At 38.1% G+C, this 17990-nt stretch overlaps 4 protein-coding genes across 5 annotated transcripts; 3 read left to right on the top strand and 1 right to left on the bottom strand.

The window, feature by feature from the left end:
- On the top strand, positions 2560-7529 carry LOC109850846 (pentatricopeptide repeat-containing protein At4g21065-like). Of its 2 annotated transcripts, XM_020420918.1 has the most exons (5): positions 2560-3040; positions 3727-4635; positions 5135-5202; positions 6352-6887; positions 6996-7529. In XM_020420918.1, the coding sequence occupies exons 1-2, from the start codon at positions 2586-2588 to the stop codon at positions 4544-4546; spliced, it is 1275 nt and encodes a 424-aa protein (XP_020276507.1). In that variant the 5' UTR covers positions 2560-2585; the 3' UTR covers positions 4547-4635; positions 5135-5202; positions 6352-6887; positions 6996-7529. The 2 variants fall into 2 exon arrangements, with proteins under 2 accessions (XP_020276507.1, XP_020276505.1); XM_020420916.1 differs by having other exon boundaries at positions 6352-7006.
- Positions 9226-10631, top strand: LOC109850847. Its single transcript, XM_020420919.1, has one exon. It carries the CDS (start codon positions 9585-9587, stop codon positions 10485-10487), a length of 903 nt encoding a protein of 300 aa, XP_020276508.1. The 5' UTR covers positions 9226-9584; the 3' UTR covers positions 10488-10631.
- Positions 11631-13108, bottom strand: LOC109849949 (pentatricopeptide repeat-containing protein At2g15630, mitochondrial-like). The gene is given in 3 exon segments (XM_020419848.1): positions 11631-12173; positions 12175-12656; positions 12658-13108. Coding segments are annotated over 3 exon segments (1137 nt in total). The 5' UTR covers positions 12895-13108; the 3' UTR covers positions 11631-11755.
- LOC109849874 lies at positions 14729-17486 on the top strand. The gene is made up of 4 exons (XM_020419757.1): positions 14729-15124; positions 15217-15282; positions 15964-16139; positions 17174-17486. Exons 1-4 carry the CDS (start codon positions 14839-14841, stop codon positions 17366-17368), a joined length of 723 nt encoding a protein of 240 aa, XP_020275346.1. The 5' UTR covers positions 14729-14838; the 3' UTR covers positions 17369-17486.

Below are 17990 nucleotides of genomic sequence, written 5' to 3' on the forward strand. Positions count from 1 at the left end.
AAGGGGGTGTTTGTTTTTTTTTTTTTGGGGATATGGTGTGGATTTTAAGTTTTGTGATGTAAAAAGATGTTTTTTGGGGTTTTAGAATTTTATAAAACTTGTTTGTTTCAAAATAAGTTTTAGGATATTAAATCCCTAAATAATAAAAAAATAATATATTTAAAGATTTGTAAAATCTTTTTTTCATGTGGGATGTGGAAGGGGGTGTTTGTTTTTTTTTTTTTGGGGATATGGTGTGAATTTTAAGTTTTGTGATGTAAAAAGATGTTTTTTGGGGTTTTAGAATTTTATAAAACTTGTTTGTTTCAAAATAAGTTTTAGGATATTAAATCCCTAAATAATAAAAAAATAATATATTTAAAGATTTGTAAAATCTTTTTTTCATGTGGGATGTGGGATGGATTTCAAATTCCAAAAAGTTTGAAACAAACAAAAATATTATAAATTATAGTATTTTAAATCCCAAAATATTGTTGTAACAAACAAAGTTTTAGGAATCCCAACCCATAACAAATTACTTATGGATTTCAAATCACATGGTGAAATCCATATCCTAAAATTATAGGATTTGAAACAAACACCCCCTAAAAGTTTGTTATGGTTGAAAGAGCTGATCAGAACTACTGCTAGAGTTTCTGAGCCAAGTAGTCACTATCTGATATGAATCAAGTCAATTCTCGTACGAATCCAAAGCAAGACTAAATCAAATTCATCTCGTGTTGAATTACCATAAATTGAGCCTCACACCCAATTGGTGACCCGTCTCGTGGTGGAGAGACGAATTAGACTTGTCTAACGAATTGAGCCTTTTTTTCCAATTTTCCTTTATTTTCCCCTCTTAATTTTTTGGCTCTTCAAAATTTTTTCTTTAGACTAATATTATTTGTATTATTATTTTTTATATTTTATAATAATGAAACACAAGTGTACCAATTACAAGAAATAAGAAGAAATAAACATAATCATTGACGAATATATTGGCAAAAAAACTGAAGAAGTGTAAGCTCCCGATGAATTGTCCGAGACTCTAAAGAAACACCCAGAAGAAGAGTTGTAGTGCTCCATAAAATGAGATGTTGTAAATGCTAGAGGGAGAAAAAGATGAGAGTTGATACTATAGTAGAAGATGAGAGTTTGAGTTGTGAAGAATGAATGAGATTTAGCCCAGGGAGATATTCATGAGATTGGTGGGGGTGGGGGTGGGGGTCGGGATGGGGGATGATTTATCTATTTATTTTTTTAGTTGTCCCTGCTCGCTATTGACTGAGCAGCACCCCTCCCTCTCCAACAAACGACTCAGTTGTGACAGTCTCTCACTCTCCAATCCCCCCCCCCCCCCCCACGCACACACACACACACAAACGGCTCTATCGGGGCAACTCTCACTCTCTAATGATTATTTTTTGAGCCATTAGGGGCCTAAATTTTTTTTTGCACTGCCTATTAATTTAGCGGCCTCTCTCTCTCTCTCTCTCTCCTATTTTAGATGTTGGGGGCCTTTAATTCCCCCACGCACACACACACACACAAACGGCTCTATCGGGGCAACTCTCACTCTCTAATGATTATTTTTTGAGCCATTAGGGGCCTAAATTTTTTTTTGCACTGCCTATTAATTTAGCGGCCTCTCTCTCTCTCTCTCTCTCCTATTTTAGATGTTGGGGGCCTTTAATTTTTTTTTTGTCTTTTGGGCTGAACGTCAATTTTCTTATCTAAGCAATGCTTGTGTAGAAGGGCTTTTAAAAAAATTACTACCGGGGGTTGGGATAAATTTAACCCAACTCAACACGTCTCCTGACTCGTGACAAGATGAGTCAGACTCGTCTCATTTACTGTTCATGAGATGAGTCGGGTCAACTCGTCTCATAAACGAGTCGGGTCTACACCCATCTCGTACCCGCTTGAATCCGGCTCTTGCGAGTTCACGCGACGAATTTAGACGGGTCGAAACGGTTCGACCTGCCCCGTTTGGCCATCTCTTTCATTACCTCCTGGCCCGTGAAACCTTATACGTGCAGGGTTGTCGTAGGATTCCTAGTTTTTGCCACGGAGTTTCAACAAACATTTCTTGCAATATTTTCTTAGGAAATTGACTTCAATATTATTGTTTATATATCTACAATTTTATTGTGAAAAGAATAGTACTAATGCAAAAATAAATTATTTTACTGAAAAATAATGAATAATTAGCACTTACATAACCTGTAGTTCCCCTATTTTGCACTTATGTAGCTTCACATGTTTTTTTAGAATTTGTATCCCCTAAAGTTTCTAAAATTTGCACTTTCAGTACCCTATGTAATGTAAGCGTGACATTTTCCGTCGATCTCTCCCTTGTGATACTCGCAAACTGATATTAGAACATTTTAACTTTTAATCTTTGTTGAATCGAACTATTAAAATCGAAAATAATTCTATTTTAAAGTATAATTGGAATATATTTAAAAGTAGTTAAGATGTTCGTATGATGCCATGCGCACCAGTTAGTACTACAACCGTTAGCTTTATATTTTGCACTGGATCGTTAGCCTTAATAGAAAGTTTTTTGTTTAAAAAAAAAGCAAAATTTTTTAAACAGCACCTCGATGGAGCTCCCGCCATTTCTTTCCCGCCACCTCCCATCCTTGTTCCAACGGTCGACAGGCCTCTCCCACTTCCTCCAACTCCACGCTCTCCTCCTCAAGACCTCCCCCTCTGTCTTCTTCTACAACTCCCTCGTCAGAGTCTACACCGAAACCCAGAACTCCCCTCAAGCCTTCGACCTCTTATCGGATCTTCGCCATGCCGGCTTAAGACCCGACAACTTCACATACCCATTTGTCCTCAAGGCCTGTGCCTCTTCTTCAATGTTGGGAGAAGGGAGGACGGTTCATGGGTTAGTGCTGAAATCTGGGTTCGTGTCGGATTCTTATGTGGGGAATACCCTTTTGCATGTGTATGGTTCTTGCCGGGTTATCGGGTGTGCCCGCAAGGTGTTTGATGAAATGGGGGGCAGAAATGTGGTTTCTTGGAGCTCTATGATTGATGGATACGTTTCTTGGTAGGTAGTTTTGTTTTCGTTTTTTGCTTATTTTGGTTCACATTTAGCTTGTTTATTTTGGTAAAAAATAATGAAATTTGAAGTTTAGTAAACTTTGATTTCCACATGACTTCATGAGCTACTATTTACAAACTAACATTTGATTGTTTTTAATTTGATAACTAACAGTTTTGATTTTATATTATTTCTCCAAGTACTGTTGTTTTGATGCTTTGATAAATAACTGAACTGCAGTTTGGATATTTCAGTTGCTGTCCTAATTTCCTAAAGTGTTCCATAATTCATCGCAAACTTTTGATTTCAGCTAGCAGCTTTGGCTGGCCATGAGCTTGGAGCTTATGCTACTATGCAGCAGTTCTACAAGAGAGGAAACACTCTTGATTTATGCTATTTCAAAGTTCATGATGTTATAGTCGTTAGATTTTCTCATTCAGTACATAATATATTTTATGTTCAGACCACACTACCTTTGGGTTCTAGCCTTTGAGCTTTTTTTGCATCAGATGTTCTTTTTACACGCAAGTTGTCAAATTAAAATTTTCGGAGTACAAATCATATTAATATCTATCTGTTTGCTGTCATTAATAACATTTCTATAACAAAGGGTGTCCCTCATTATCAAAAAACATTGTTCTTTTTTTTTCTTCTTCTCATTTTCTAATACAGATCATATCTTCCTTTCTTAGTGATCATCCTCTTGATGCGCTTATGATGTTCAGGCAAATGAGACTGAACAATGTCCAACCTAACTCAGTAACCCTCATAAGCTTACTCTCAGCTAGCAGCAAGCTTAATAGTCTCAAAATTGGTCAATCTATTCACGCCTACATACTACTAGGCAGTATGAAACTGGATGTTCCCTTAGGAACTGCTCTCATTGGCATGTACACTAAATGTGGCCATTTAGAGGAAGCCCTCCAAATCTTTACCTCCATGGAAGAGAAAAACCTACAATCATGGACAGTCATGATATCTGGATTCGCTGATAATGGTTGTGGAAAAGAAGCCATTGGTCTCTTCCATGAGCTTGAAGAAAGAGGTCTGAAGCCTGACAGTGTATTATTCTCCACTGTTATAAGTGCTTGCAGCCACTCAGGCTTAGTTGAACAAGGCTTAAACCTTTTCAAAAGAATGGTTAGTGTATATAAAATCAGGCCAACAATGGAGCATTATGGTTGCTTGGTGGATTTGTTGGGAAGAGCAGGGTTAATAGAAGAAGCTTACAAGTTCATTAAGGAAATGCCTGTCAAGCCAAATGCAGTTATATTGAGGTCACTATTGGGATGTTGCAGGAAAATTGGAGAATTCTGTGATATAAAGGGTGAATTGATGGAGTCGTTGATTAAAGAAGAACCTGATCTTGATGCAAACTATGTTCTTGCTGCTAATTTTGCTGCATTTTCTGGTAAATGGAAAGATGTGGTGGATATTAGAAGAAGCACTGCTGAAAGGGGATTGAAAAAGGTCCTGGGATGTAGTAAGGTTGATTTTGGGGGCGGAATGTAAAAACATTTTGGCTTATGATTTACTTGGATACGGAGATCACAGATATTATAGGCAATGAATTATGATCAGACAGATACAATTCGTAACAGGTAATCTCTTCAAATTAGTAAGAATAATGTTGGTTGCACTGCAAATCTCATACTACTTTTTGTACTAGAAGATGCAAACATGTGGAGTTTTTTTAGTTTCTTTTGTGAATTAAAATAAGTATCCATGTATCCAAGAAGGTCTAACCGAGTTGGTAAGTTGCCTATGAGTAGTACTCCAACATGGCAAGTTCGACTCTCCTGGGGCACCCACATGAATTTAATTTCCTGGAATACCCAAGGCCGTGCGCTGGGAGATGCAAGTCACGCCCGGGGTTTGATGCCCATTGTCCAAAGGATCGTGGGGAAGTTCCCTCGTCAAACCAAAAAAAGAAATGATATCCGTGCATTTTTATTTATGAAAGCTTTTGTAAGACCAGTAGTGCCAATGTAGATAATTTTACTCAACCAGTAAAGGAGTCATGGGATATTTCATGATAAGGGTAATATCAGCTTTGCCTCTTTATAGAGAATAACAGTTAGTGATCTTTGATTTTTCCAGGTTTACTGATGGAAGAAAGCTATGTTCATCAAGCATACAAAATCAATACACACAAACGACTGAGCAAGGTCAGAGAGTGTTATGTGTGTTATTTGTTTTATTGTTGTTCATTTGAGCAATACATGCATCAACTAATTGGTTCCTTCGAGCATCACTGACTTCTTTCACGTCATACAAAGAGCATTCTCGAATATACTAAAGTCAAGATGGCTTTAGCATCATAGTTCAAACTGAAAGGAAAATTTTCATGTGTTTCTGTACAGTACATTTGTACGAGAATCTGCTTGTAGACCATTAGTGAAGTAAATATACGAACAATCAATATCTTCTTCCTCGTGTTTAATATGGGAACCAAAGATAGCAAAAGATATCAAGAATAAGAGGTACAACAACCTCTTCCCAAAAAATGTACATCTTGACTTAAATTTGGGAGTCAGTGCTACAAGAAGTTTGAGATTGGTTAACTCTTGTTGGAGCTACGTGTTGTTTCGATCATAATGCAAAGAAGAAGAAGTTTGGTTAGTATTTTATGGCTAAATATTGTAGCTACAATAGTATTTTAGGCTTCCTTGCAGTTGCAGCTGCAGCTGCATACAAAATGAGGATAGTCAGAAGTACATATTGAATGTTTGTTTAAAAACATGCATAAGTAGATGGGGAAGTAAATGCTATTCAAGACAATTGATTATATCTTCAAATACTATAATTGAAGTAGAGTACTGTGTTGTTGAGGATCTAGTGCCTAAATGGATCTGCAAATATGGTCAAGTTTTCGTTAAATTTGATTTTGAGAATTTAATTCCCTAACTATCTTCTTGTCCTTCTCTCTCTCATATTCATTCTTTTAGGTGTCTTATTGGTTCAATAATGTTTTTAAGACTAGCGCAATTATGCAATAATATTATTTCCTAGTATTCTTGATGTTTTGATGTGATGTGAACTCTACTATCTATGGATTTCTAAGAATTCTGTAGAAACGAAAAGGGCTTTTTGGATATTAGTACTTTAAATCTTTCATATTTTGAAATAAATCCCTCGAACCATTGAATCATTGATTCTGCTACTAGGTCCCCCAATTCACATAAGTTGTTTCAAATTCATACCTCTAATTGCTAATTCTACTCTTGATTGGAGGGTTTCTGTAACGAAAGAAGTTCCTCATAATAATGTATTCTTTTTTCCCATATTCTAATGCAGGACATATGTTCTTTTTGCAGCGATCATTCTCTTGAAGCTCTAGTGATCTCTGACAAATGAGATGGGATAATGTCCTACCATGGTGACCTTAATAAGCTTACTATCATTTATTGATAGTTATCATCTCTGGATTCTCTGATAATGGCCGTGGAAAAAGAAAGCCATTGCGCTCTTCTGTAAGCTTGAAGAAAAAGGACCAAAGCCTGAGAATCTACTATTTTCCACTGTTTGCAGTTACTCAGGTTTAGTAAAAGAAGGCTTAACCCTTTTCAAAAGGATGTTTAATGTGCATAAAATCAAGCCAACAATGGGGCATTATGGAGCTTGTTGCTAGTTTTGTTGTATTACCTGGTAACTAGAAAGATGCGGTGAAGATTACAAGAAATACAGCGGAGAGGGGATTGAAGAAGGTCCCGGGATATAGCAAGGTGGATGCTGGGGTTGGAGGAATAGGAAGAAGAATATGAAAATGTTTGAGCTTAGACCTGACTTGGATGTTGAGAGCAGAGATACTACAAGCAAGTAATTTAGATCAGAAAGATTTTGTTTGTTTCAGGTAATATCTTAACGCTAAGTCGCATTGTGCTATAAGTATCATACTGCTTTTATATTACAAGATACAAACATGTTGGCCACAATCGTGATCCATTTATTCCTATGTAAGGTTTATAGTAATACTGAGGGCAGCCTCAAAGTACTGAGTGAAGATGATTTGAGCATCACAGATCAGGCTGAGGACCGCTTTCTCATGTGTTCGTGCACATTATTTGTACAACAGTCTATTTACATACTTTGTTGAGTGAAGAAGAAGCCAAATCTTTTTCCTCGTATCTTAACAAAAGCAACCAAAGGTAGCGGGAGTGTAATATTCATTGGAGATCAAGGGAGTAGAACAACACGCAAAATCTCTCATACATCATACTTTGTCGCCATATTGAAAGCAACTTCATGTAGTTCGATAAGATTAAATTTTGATCGTGATTAGAAGGTTCTTTCTACAATACCTTTTGATCTTCTCTATTGCCTTCGACGGAGAAATTCCAAAACTCTTTCTCTTCAATCTAAAGCAAATGGTACAGGTCCTTCAATCTAAGACCGATATTACCTAAACCAAGGTAAAGAAAAGTTGTTGTTCTTTGTGTCCGTTTACAATCTAATTTATCTTGATGTTATCAAAAGATTTTACGCCATTTTTACTAAGTTGATGCATAACCTTTGTGTTTCGATAGATTTTCATACTTAATGCTGCCAATGTATTTAATTGTTTTGTTGTTATATTCACCATTTCTAAGTTTCCCCCCCCCCCCCTCTCCATGTGGATTGACATCACCTTTGCACTAATATTTAGTGGTCCTAGGATTAATCTCTCTTTTCCAACAACATAAGCCTCTAATATCTTGATAACACCATAACACCACCACATTGGCTTTTAAGGGACCAAGTCTCATCCGTATTGACTGTGAAATGAGATAATTATCCACCTCAAAAAGGTATTTGCATCTTGGACAATCTCAATGTGTGTCAATGTCTCAGCTTAAATTTGTCCTTCTTCTTATTCCCTACATTCCATTTTATTGGTTATGCGCCACTTTCGGAAGCTTAATTGTGCAGGATAGTTGCCTTGGCATTGCTTCATTTGGAGGTGGTAGTTAATTTGTGTCCTTATACGCAAGGAAATATGAACAAAGATTTGCTCAACCCCCCTGAAAGAGATTGATATCTTATGTTAACTAACTAGATTACATATTTCATCTTAATTTTGAACCCAAAAAAAAAAAAAGTAAAGTGGGCAACAAACTTGATGAGCACCAAAGATGTAAACTTTCGTTTCTAATAGTAGTACAAAAAATTGGAGTTTATATAGTCCGATCATCACTGCATCTCTTTATAAAGGAAGGATAGTGGTGGGTCCATGTAATTTAAGAGGGTATAATAATTAGCAGAGGGAATGGTTGGATTTATTTTAAGGGCCTGTAGTTTTCAGGGAGAAGTTCACGTCTTATTAATCAACATTATCAAATTACCAATTCTTCTAAAGACAATGGTTTTATGTCTTGGCTCATGAATTATGTCAGATTGAAATTAGTAACCGACCCTTCTAAAGATGATCAGGCCAAAACAACAATCCTGTGGATGCATGGAGCACCTGCGGTCCTGCCTCCAACAGCCAAAAATTAAAAGCTTAAGAGAGCCAATTGCATGAGTTACAATCATTCACAGCTTTTCATAGCGCATGAAAATCTAGCTTGTAGGCCATCTTGAGAAATATAGCCAGAGCTGTTTGGTAACAAGAAATCGTGGTAACCATGGGGCATTGGGGGTTCGGCATGACAAAATCTTAGCAACAGAACTTAGAGATGATAACTAAGATGCTCCATAGCTCTGATGGTGGATGCCTCGGGAAACAAGAAGAGCTAAAAATGGCTCGTCTCGGGGCTGTAAGGTTTTGCGCGCTAAGTGGCTTGCGCACACAAGCACGTCGGGGGAGGCCAGGATTGGGTACTGGCCAAAGCCACTCAAAAACTTGAGGCAGAGAATTACAGTTGAATGGAACAATCTACAGTGACTAAGAGCTTGAAATATAAAAGAGAATCCTAGTACTCAAACGTGTTGAAGGTGCCCCTTTTTTCTGGATGTTCCTCCCTCATAATAGGAATCTAATTTTGCACAAGACAAGGGTGATGTAATAAAAAAATGTCAACTAATCTGATTTTCAACTTCCTACATATATAAATGAAAACTTTTAATATCTTTTAGAAGGTGTATCTATATTTAGTAACTTTCGAGAAGTACATAAGCAAATGCTAATTAAGTGATGATTTTAGAAGTGATATGCCTCAAAGATCCTACAAATTATGCTGAAGTTTTAATATGCATGTATCAAGGGTCAAAAAAAAAATGGAAGAACAACCTAAATCAATTGCAGGACCACATTCCTGTGTACAATCTTTAGTCTTAATCACCTAATTCAATTGCAGGACCATTTCAGACTCCTGTGCAGGTAAACATAATGAAGGCAACAACTATAAAGAGGTGGGAAAAAATACAGATGAGAGAGATGCGGAGAAAGAGAGGCACTTGGTTGTTATTTGAGAGGCAATCCATCAGCAACGTGCAGCTGCACTTGTCAACACCCTCCCTCAAAGCTCCAAACCAAACCAAGCCTTCTCCTTTTTCTTGCATAAACTCCAACTCCACCGTTATCCCATATCACGTCAACATCTTAAACTCACCAGATTGATTGCCTGTAAACATGCCAGAATCGAGCATCGAATCCTTCTCTCAGCTTCCGTTCATCCGACCACAACACGCCAACAATTTCATGGCCATCGAATCATTTTCTAAGCTTCCACTCCTTCGAATGCACCGACAGACCAATAACTTCATGGACGTCGAATCCTTCTCTCAAATTCCATTCATTCGTCAGGCACAACGGACAGACAACTTCATGGCCGTTGAATCCTCCTCTCAGCTTCCATTCAATCGTCTGCCAAGACAAACCAACAACTTCATGGTCGTTGAATCATTCTCTGAGCTTCCATTCATTCAACCACCACAACAGAAGGACAATTTTATGGTTGTCGAATCCTTCTCTCAGATTCCGTTCTTACGACTGCCGCAACAGGCCAACAACTTCATGGCCATCGAGTCCTCCTCTCAACTTCCATTCATCAGACCGTCAAAACGGACTGATGACTCCATGGCCGTCAAATCCTTCTCTCAGCGCCCGTTCATCCAACCACTACAACAGACCGACAACTTCACGATCGTTGAATCCTTCTCTGGACTTCCATTCATCCAACCACCACAACAAAACAATTCATCCTCCTCCATCATTCGTATTTTTGGCATTGACGTTGATTATAAAAATACCAACAGCTGCACCAACTGCAGAAGCAATATCAACACCAACAAAAGCTCACCAAGAGAATCTACTATCCCGACCAAAGTCGTCGTAGTGGACCCCATCCACAGCTTTGAGTGCCACTACCGCCTCCGCAACTTCCCAACCTCCCAAGCCCTCGACGGTCACCAGAACGCCCACAATAAGCGGGTCCCTCTCCAGAGGTTGGTCGCTACAATGTCCTTGCACAGGTCTCTGAGTAGCGAGGTTGCACATGTGACAGAAAATGTGAGTTTGGATCTTCACCTGTGAACCATAGAGGAGAGACTCGATCGACGCTTGCTTATAGAACTATGCCTTCGTCATTCTTGTTATGTTATCTTGAGATTTGTATCTCATGTTTTTTGTTATTATATAATGAGGGGAAATGAGTTTAGACCTTTACCTGTGAACTGTTGAGAGCTCGATCCACACTTGGTAATAGAACTATGCCTTCGTCATTATTGATATTATTATTTCCCTTGTGGTTTATATCTCATGATATTTTTTATACTAATTCTGTTATTTTCCCAGCAATTAGCTGGCTAACTGAGACAGCTACCAGTTAGTACTAAAGGACCCGAAACAGTTAGCGGTTTCAAATTTTAAGTTGTCAATAAGAATAGATCGTACTTTCTTCATGGATATAAATGTGCAGACATATTTACACTATGTAATCATAGACCCATAGTAATGTCAAGGATACCGGTATTGGAACTGCGCCTCTTTCATTGGTAATAAGATGTAAGCAGCAATGCTTATTGAACTCCTGAGGTCGACAGACATCAGCATGCACCATAAATTCACGTTCATCAACTATTTGTTAGTAGACATCAGACCTTTGGATGAATCAATAAAGCACAACAAGATTTAGCAACCTAATATACTTTAGGGGGGAAAATTTAGGTTCAACAAAGACTAAAGATCATATTGGTAAAATATCAGCCATACAACAAACTAGCTTAGATGGATAGCAAGAAATTTTCGCAACATGGCACAGTATGCATAATAAAAATATTGACTATGCAACATATGAAGGTACTACAGCAGTGACATGAATCTGACGTACCCCAGACTTGCATATATATTCTCGAATCCAATCGTTATTTACATACTTGCTCAATAAGGCCCCAAGCCCAGCACAAAATACTCACATACACAAACCATGTCATAAGAAGCATCCATGAAGAGGTAGCACATCGATACAAGCAATTTGATTATGTCATTCAAGTTTTGGTTTGATAAACTTCATACATACCATTTAGTGGGAGGGAGAACCCAATAAACGTTTTTCCCCTTTTCCTTTTCCTTATGAAATCAATGAGAAGTAACTCATAATACTTGAGGTAAGAAATATGCACCTGTTGGCTGTTTCATACTTGAAATGAACAATACTTGCTGGAGGTAGTAAGTGCCTGAAAGCCAAAAAAGCATGCTCCAAAATTTAATGCCGCACATACGATATTACAACCCAACATAAGAACATCCACCATGCGTCATAGCAATTTTGTTGACAGATGATGTGACGTAGACGCACATATTCATATATTCTCACTTTTTACGAAGTCTTCAACATCGTTCAGCCCCTCAATCAGCGATATATATGTACTATCATCTGGGGTGATACGGTTGCTGACCATTTCTTTAAGCAGTTCCTCTGCACGAGTTCCCTCTCCATGTTTACACAATCCTTGAATAAGGGCATTGTAACTTAGAATTGTCGGGTTGTAACCCTTGCTCAACATCTCATCTCTAACCATAAAAGCATCCTTCAGCTCGCCTTTCCGGCTATGACCACTGATGAGAGTATTATAACTAATAAGATCTGGTTTTATCGCGCATTTTTCCATCTCATCAAGAAGACCACGAGCCTCCTCAACTTTTCCCAACAAACAAAACCCTCTCATGAGTATATTATAAGTAACCTCATCAGGAACAACCTTCCTAGTCTTCATCTCCTAATGCTCGCTCCATATCACCGCTACCACAATATCCATCAATCAAAGCATTAAACATCACAAGATCAGGCGATGATCCCTTCTGAATTGCCTCTCTAAACATCCTATCCGCATCAAGAATTCTACCCTTCTTCGAAAGTACACAAATCAACTAAGTATAAGTAACCGGAGTAGGTTTCACTCCTCTCATTGACATTTCCTCAAACATTTCAAATGCTTTCTTCACATTTCCTTCCTTCGAATACCCATTGATCAAAATATTATAGGTGACCTCATCAGGCACCAAACCCTTCCCCTCCATCTCCTTCGCCAGCTCCTTCACTGTCTCGTGCATTCCCTCCATAAACATAGAATGGATCAACACATAATACGTAGAAACCGTCGGCTCAATCCCCCTCTTCACCATCTCATCCCTATACCCAACCGCCGTTCCCAAATCCCCTTTGTTACAATACCCATCAATCAAAGCATTGTAAATCACAACAACTCGGCGCCAAGCCCGCATCCACCATCTCCCCCAAAACCCGAGAAGCATCACCAACTCTCCCCTCTTTACACATTCCCGAGATTATCGACCCATAAGTGTACTCATCGGGCGCAATCCCCTTCTCCCTCATCAAATTCACAAGCTCAACACCCAGCTCAACCTGCCTCCTCATGCAATACGCATGAACAACCGTGCTGTAAGTCACCACATCGGGTTCGACACCGGATTCCTCCATGAAATGGGTGAAAGATTTGGCCTTTTCGGAGCTCGCCCTGCTTGCAGAGGACGTTGATCATGATGTTGAAGGTGTGGACGGTGGATCGGATCCGGGAGCGGAACATCTCGGCGTAGACGATCCAGGCCTTGTCGAGTTGCTTGAGCTTGACGAAGGAGGAGAGCAGGCGGTAGCAGGAGTCGGTTTGGGGGAGGATTTGGGATCTGAGCATGAGGCGGAAGAGGGCTAGGGCTCGGTTAGGTTTTTGGGAGGAGATCAGGGCTTTGAGGAGGTCGTCATCGGCGGAAGGGATCACCCTAGTTCCCCTTGGTTCACCCTCTAATAGTATAAAAATTGTTACCCCCCAAATTGAGGTGTAACAAAGGGGAAGGGAACTCTCTTCTCTTCCTTTCACTCAGTTTCCCTTAACTTCCCTTCACCCCCTACAAATCCAAACAGGCCCTTAAGAGTAGGGTTTTAGGACTAGCGATAATAGCATTTTCGTGAAAAGGTAATTTTTCATTTTCTTTCTAATAAAAAAGATTTAACCTTTTTACATTGTCTAGAAATCTTCAATAGTACCACATTAGTCCCCCGCATATAAATTCAGCAATTGTTCATTTGTCCCACAAATCCTAGGAGCTCTTGCTATTTGATCCCTTAACAACCAAAATACTCTTTATTTATGGTTTATCACTTAAAAGCTATCATGTTTAAGGAAAGGGTCATTTGCGCATTGGCACCCTAAAGTTTACACTATTTTAACTTTAATGTCCTAATTTTTTTTGACACTTTGACACCCCAAAATTTTTTGATACCTTGACATCCCAAAGTTTACACCCTTTTTGAACTTTAATACCTTGAAGCTTTTCCTTGCTTTTTTTTTGATAAAGTTTATAGCTTTGTAACTTTAATATCCTAAAGTTTTGTTGACACTTTGATACCCCAAACTTTAGGGTATCAAAGCTAAAAATGTGTAAACGTTAAGATATCAAAGTTAAAAGTTGTGAAATCTTTAGGGTATGAAAGTTTAAAATATAACTTACAATATCAAAGCGTTAGAAAAGAAGATTGAGGTATCAAAGCCAAAAAGGTGCAAACTTTAGGGAATTAAAGTGTCAAAAAACCTTGGGATATTAAAGTTTAAAAATGTGTAAACTTGAGAGTGCCGAACTGCAACAACCCTTAAAAGAAAAACATTACTTGAGGGTATTTTATTCCTTGACGGACCAAATTGCAATGACCCTAGGATTTGAGGGCCTGATGAGTAATATCATAAATTTGAGTGGGTAATAATATGGGATCAGTGAAGATTTAAGGGACTAATACCTAAAAACCTATCCAATTATCGTGTTCTTGTCAGCGACCCCACATAAAAAAATCCATTTATTAATAAGGATAAGCCAAATAGCCAATGGATGACGCCTCCCCTTGTTTCCTTTGTTTCTATCCGCAGTCTTTATCAACCAATTTTAAATAAAAAAAAGGACAAATTTTGAAAACAGACCCTTTTATAAAATATTCTAAAAAAAAACCCGTTTTGAAAATATTCGCAAAAAACGACCCAGTTTCAGCCCTGAGGCTGAAACTGGATCGTTTTTTGCGAAAAATGTTCACAAACTTCACGGGAGTTGAACTCCCGTGAAGTTTTGTTATGAAAAAAACTTCACGGGAGTTCAACTGCCGTGAAGTTTGGGAATATTTTTCACAAAAAAACGATCCAGTTTCAACAAAGTGGGTCATTTTTTGAAAATAAAGTGAAAAACTAGGTCGTTTTTTAAAAATAAAGTAAAAACGGGTCTTTTTTGAGAATATTTTTGCAAAGGGGTCTGTTTTCAAAATTTGTCCTAAAAAAAATCCAAAACTTGAATCTTGATCGACTCTCTGACCTCCTCACTCTCATCTCAACCCCGAAACAAACCCAAGATCAAAATCCCAAAAAATCTCTCTTCCTCATCCTCAGCCATGATCCTCCTCCCACCTTCAATCACCACCACTACAAGCTCAATCTCAACTTCTCGCTACACTAACAGCAACAAGCTCAAAACCTTATTCCTCCCTTCATTTCTCCCCATTTCCTCCATCAAATTGACCCATTTGAGACCAGCGAGCAATGGGAGGAGATTTGGGTTGAGCCCATGTTGCTCTTTGTTGGAGGCCCCTGTGCTTTGGGCTGGGAGGCTCTGCATCTTCTATGCTCTACTCAAGGCTGGGCTTGCTGGGTCTCCATCAAATCCTATCATCTCTTCTGGTTTGATCTCTTTTTCCCCCAAATTTTTGTTTTTGGGTTTTCTGGTTTTTTTTGATTTGTGGGTTTCTTCTTCCTTTTTTTTCGGGTGGTAGAGCTGGGAGGTGATGGTGATGATTTAGGTTTTTCCAAGTGGTTTGAGAGCTTCCAAGGGGCTTCAGGTATTTACCTTGATCTGGGTTTCGATCATAATATAGTAGCTTATTTTAGCTGATTTTTTTTAAAAGAATTATTTTGGGATATTGGAAATACTAAGTCACTTTATGTTGCTTAACTTATGATTAATTGAAAATGATTGGGAAACTCATGTGGATTGTTGAAGCAAAGAGAACAGCATTGACTAGTTTTGGACATTCGCTCACATTACTATGTCTTTTGACATGCCTAAGTCTGATGAATTTGATTCCGAAGATCTTTAATGGATTTGTAGCTGTAAATTTTGTTGGTCATCTTTTGTAGCCATTGTGTTCCCTACCGAAGAAATTTGCCACAATTGGATGATGCATTAGCTTTCTTTTGTAGAGTCACATACTGATTGTTTGTGCTTAAAGAGCAAAAAGCAACTGACAAGCTAAGTTCAAATTTTATTTTCGTGACTAGTTCGAGAAAGATAAATTGTTCCTCAGTTGGCAACGTCTTCTTGAAGAAAGATCAAAAGAGAAATAAGCTTACTCTTTGAAGCATTTCTCTTTGAAGCAGTTTCATTAGTCCAAAGAAGGATTTATATAAGAAAAATCAACTTCAACTTCCATCAGGACAGCATTTTATAGCTTGAGAGATTTTCTTTTGCAGTAATCAACATTGATAAACTTAAGAAGTTTGTTGTGAAACATGGTAACCAGGTGAGAAAGAAGCCAGTGATAGAAGGAAATTAGTGAAGAACTGGCATCCCACAACAAAAGGTACACTTAAGCGGAGTTATAGAGTGCCTTCAAAAGCTCAGGGGCGAAAACTTCTTAAAGCCATTGCTGCTTTGCTCTCTGATGACGATCATTTCGTGGACGTTACTTCTCATAAGGTAATCGGCAACCTGATGTTGAGTGTTTTAAAATTACTTGATGTTATTGCATGCCCGTTGAGTAGCTTTGACATGTTTTGGATTTTTTTTTGGTGCGATTTTTTTCACTTTAAAGTTATCGTACACATTTTTATATGGTTGAGAGCATCTACATTACCTAACCTTTCCATTCATATGCATACACCGGCTTCTGCTCATTTACGCTGAGCAGCATCATGATATGTGTCATTCGTAAATTGTGACATTTTAGATGATCAAAGCTAGGATAAACAATGAATTATAAAGGTAGCTAAGTGTCGAGTTCAAAACAGGGGTGTTTATTGGTAATTATCAACTTTGTTAATGGTTTCAGAATCAAAGTATGGGAAATTTCTTATCAATTTTGCTTTTACTTTGAAGTATAAACCATCTTCGAGTCCAAGTAGGAACTCAAAATATCAGCAGATCATGATAATCATATCAGAATATATGAACATTTCTTTGGCAATCAACAACGAAGTAAAGCCTTCATCTCATGTGCTAATGGTCATCTCTTCAATCAACTAAGCCACTATCACATTCTTCTTAGTTGCTTCTATCAAAGTTCGGTAATGCCAACCTCTAGCCCTCAGTACTCCATTAATCCCCATCATTTTTACTGACTGGTGCAGCTATTAGTCTCTGTTGAATATGCCTAAACCATCTCAAGCTATTCTTCCTCGTTCTATGTTCAGTACGAGCAAATTATAACTATCTTATTTTAGCAGCCACATTATAGAAAACATAACTCATGAAGGGGAAAATGTATTCTATTTCAGATGATTACTCGTGCAATCTTTCAGCAGTAGGATTAATTCATCCTTGGTTGCACTGGTTTGGATGCCTACTCATTAGAATTTAGGCCAAAATTGCAATTTCGAATAATTTATACTGATTACTGACGTAATGTCTAAATTTTGTGCAGGCTATAGTACCACATATCATACTTTCGGTTTCTTCCCATACGCTTGCCTTGATTTTTTTCTCTTGTAACTGAAATCTCTCTGGTCGTTTAGGGTTGTCAAATACGGAGGGAAAATGCTCATGGAGAGAGTGTATGCTGCAACAATGTGAGAGCTCTCTTTGATGAGCTCCCAACTCCACACTTGGTCGTCGAGATAACTCCTTTCCCTGCTGGACCTCTCACAGAGAAGGACTACGTGAAGGCGGAAAAGCTTGAGAAGGTGCTCAGATCTGGATCTTCAATTTGAGCCTTATTTTCTTTGCATGTTTTCCTTTGTATACCTTTTGTTGCGCGTGTGTGTATATGTATATAGTGAACAGTAGCTACTAATCATCTTTAATGACTATTTAACTGTTTAGACTTATGAAGTCTTCGAGATCAATTACTTCTATTTTGTGTGATTTTGTGTGATTTTGTGTTGAGTTAATTTCACACACACACCAAAAAAAAAAGATAACGGGCTTCTAGCAGTTTTCAGTTTATCACGTTCTTTCAGTGTGAATTATCAGTCTCGTGTTTCTAGAGGAAATAATTAGTCCCTTAGATCTTCAGTAACTGCATATTAGTCCCTCAAATCTTATAAGATCTTGCAAAATAGTCCCCATGTTGAAGCTATCACGAAACTACTCATCTCTCTTATATTTTTCAAACCTTTGTGAAGCTCAACTTTGGGTCAGAGTTCATTTCTAACCATTGGAGAAAAAGAACTCAAACGGGCTTTGGATTTTCTTTTAGACGTGTACCGTACTTGAGGCCATTAAGAAATGGGTCAGGATAATATATAGAGGATAAAACGGTCACTTTGCCTCTAACCGCTGGATTTGATGGAATATTTTGTTTACATCTAATGTGATTTAACTTGAAGGACC

Source organism: Asparagus officinalis, chromosome 7 (assembly GCF_001876935.1).
Source record: "Asparagus officinalis chromosome 7, Aspof.V1, whole genome shotgun sequence".
NCBI classification, from domain to species: domain Eukaryota; kingdom Viridiplantae; phylum Streptophyta; class Magnoliopsida; order Asparagales; family Asparagaceae; genus Asparagus; species Asparagus officinalis.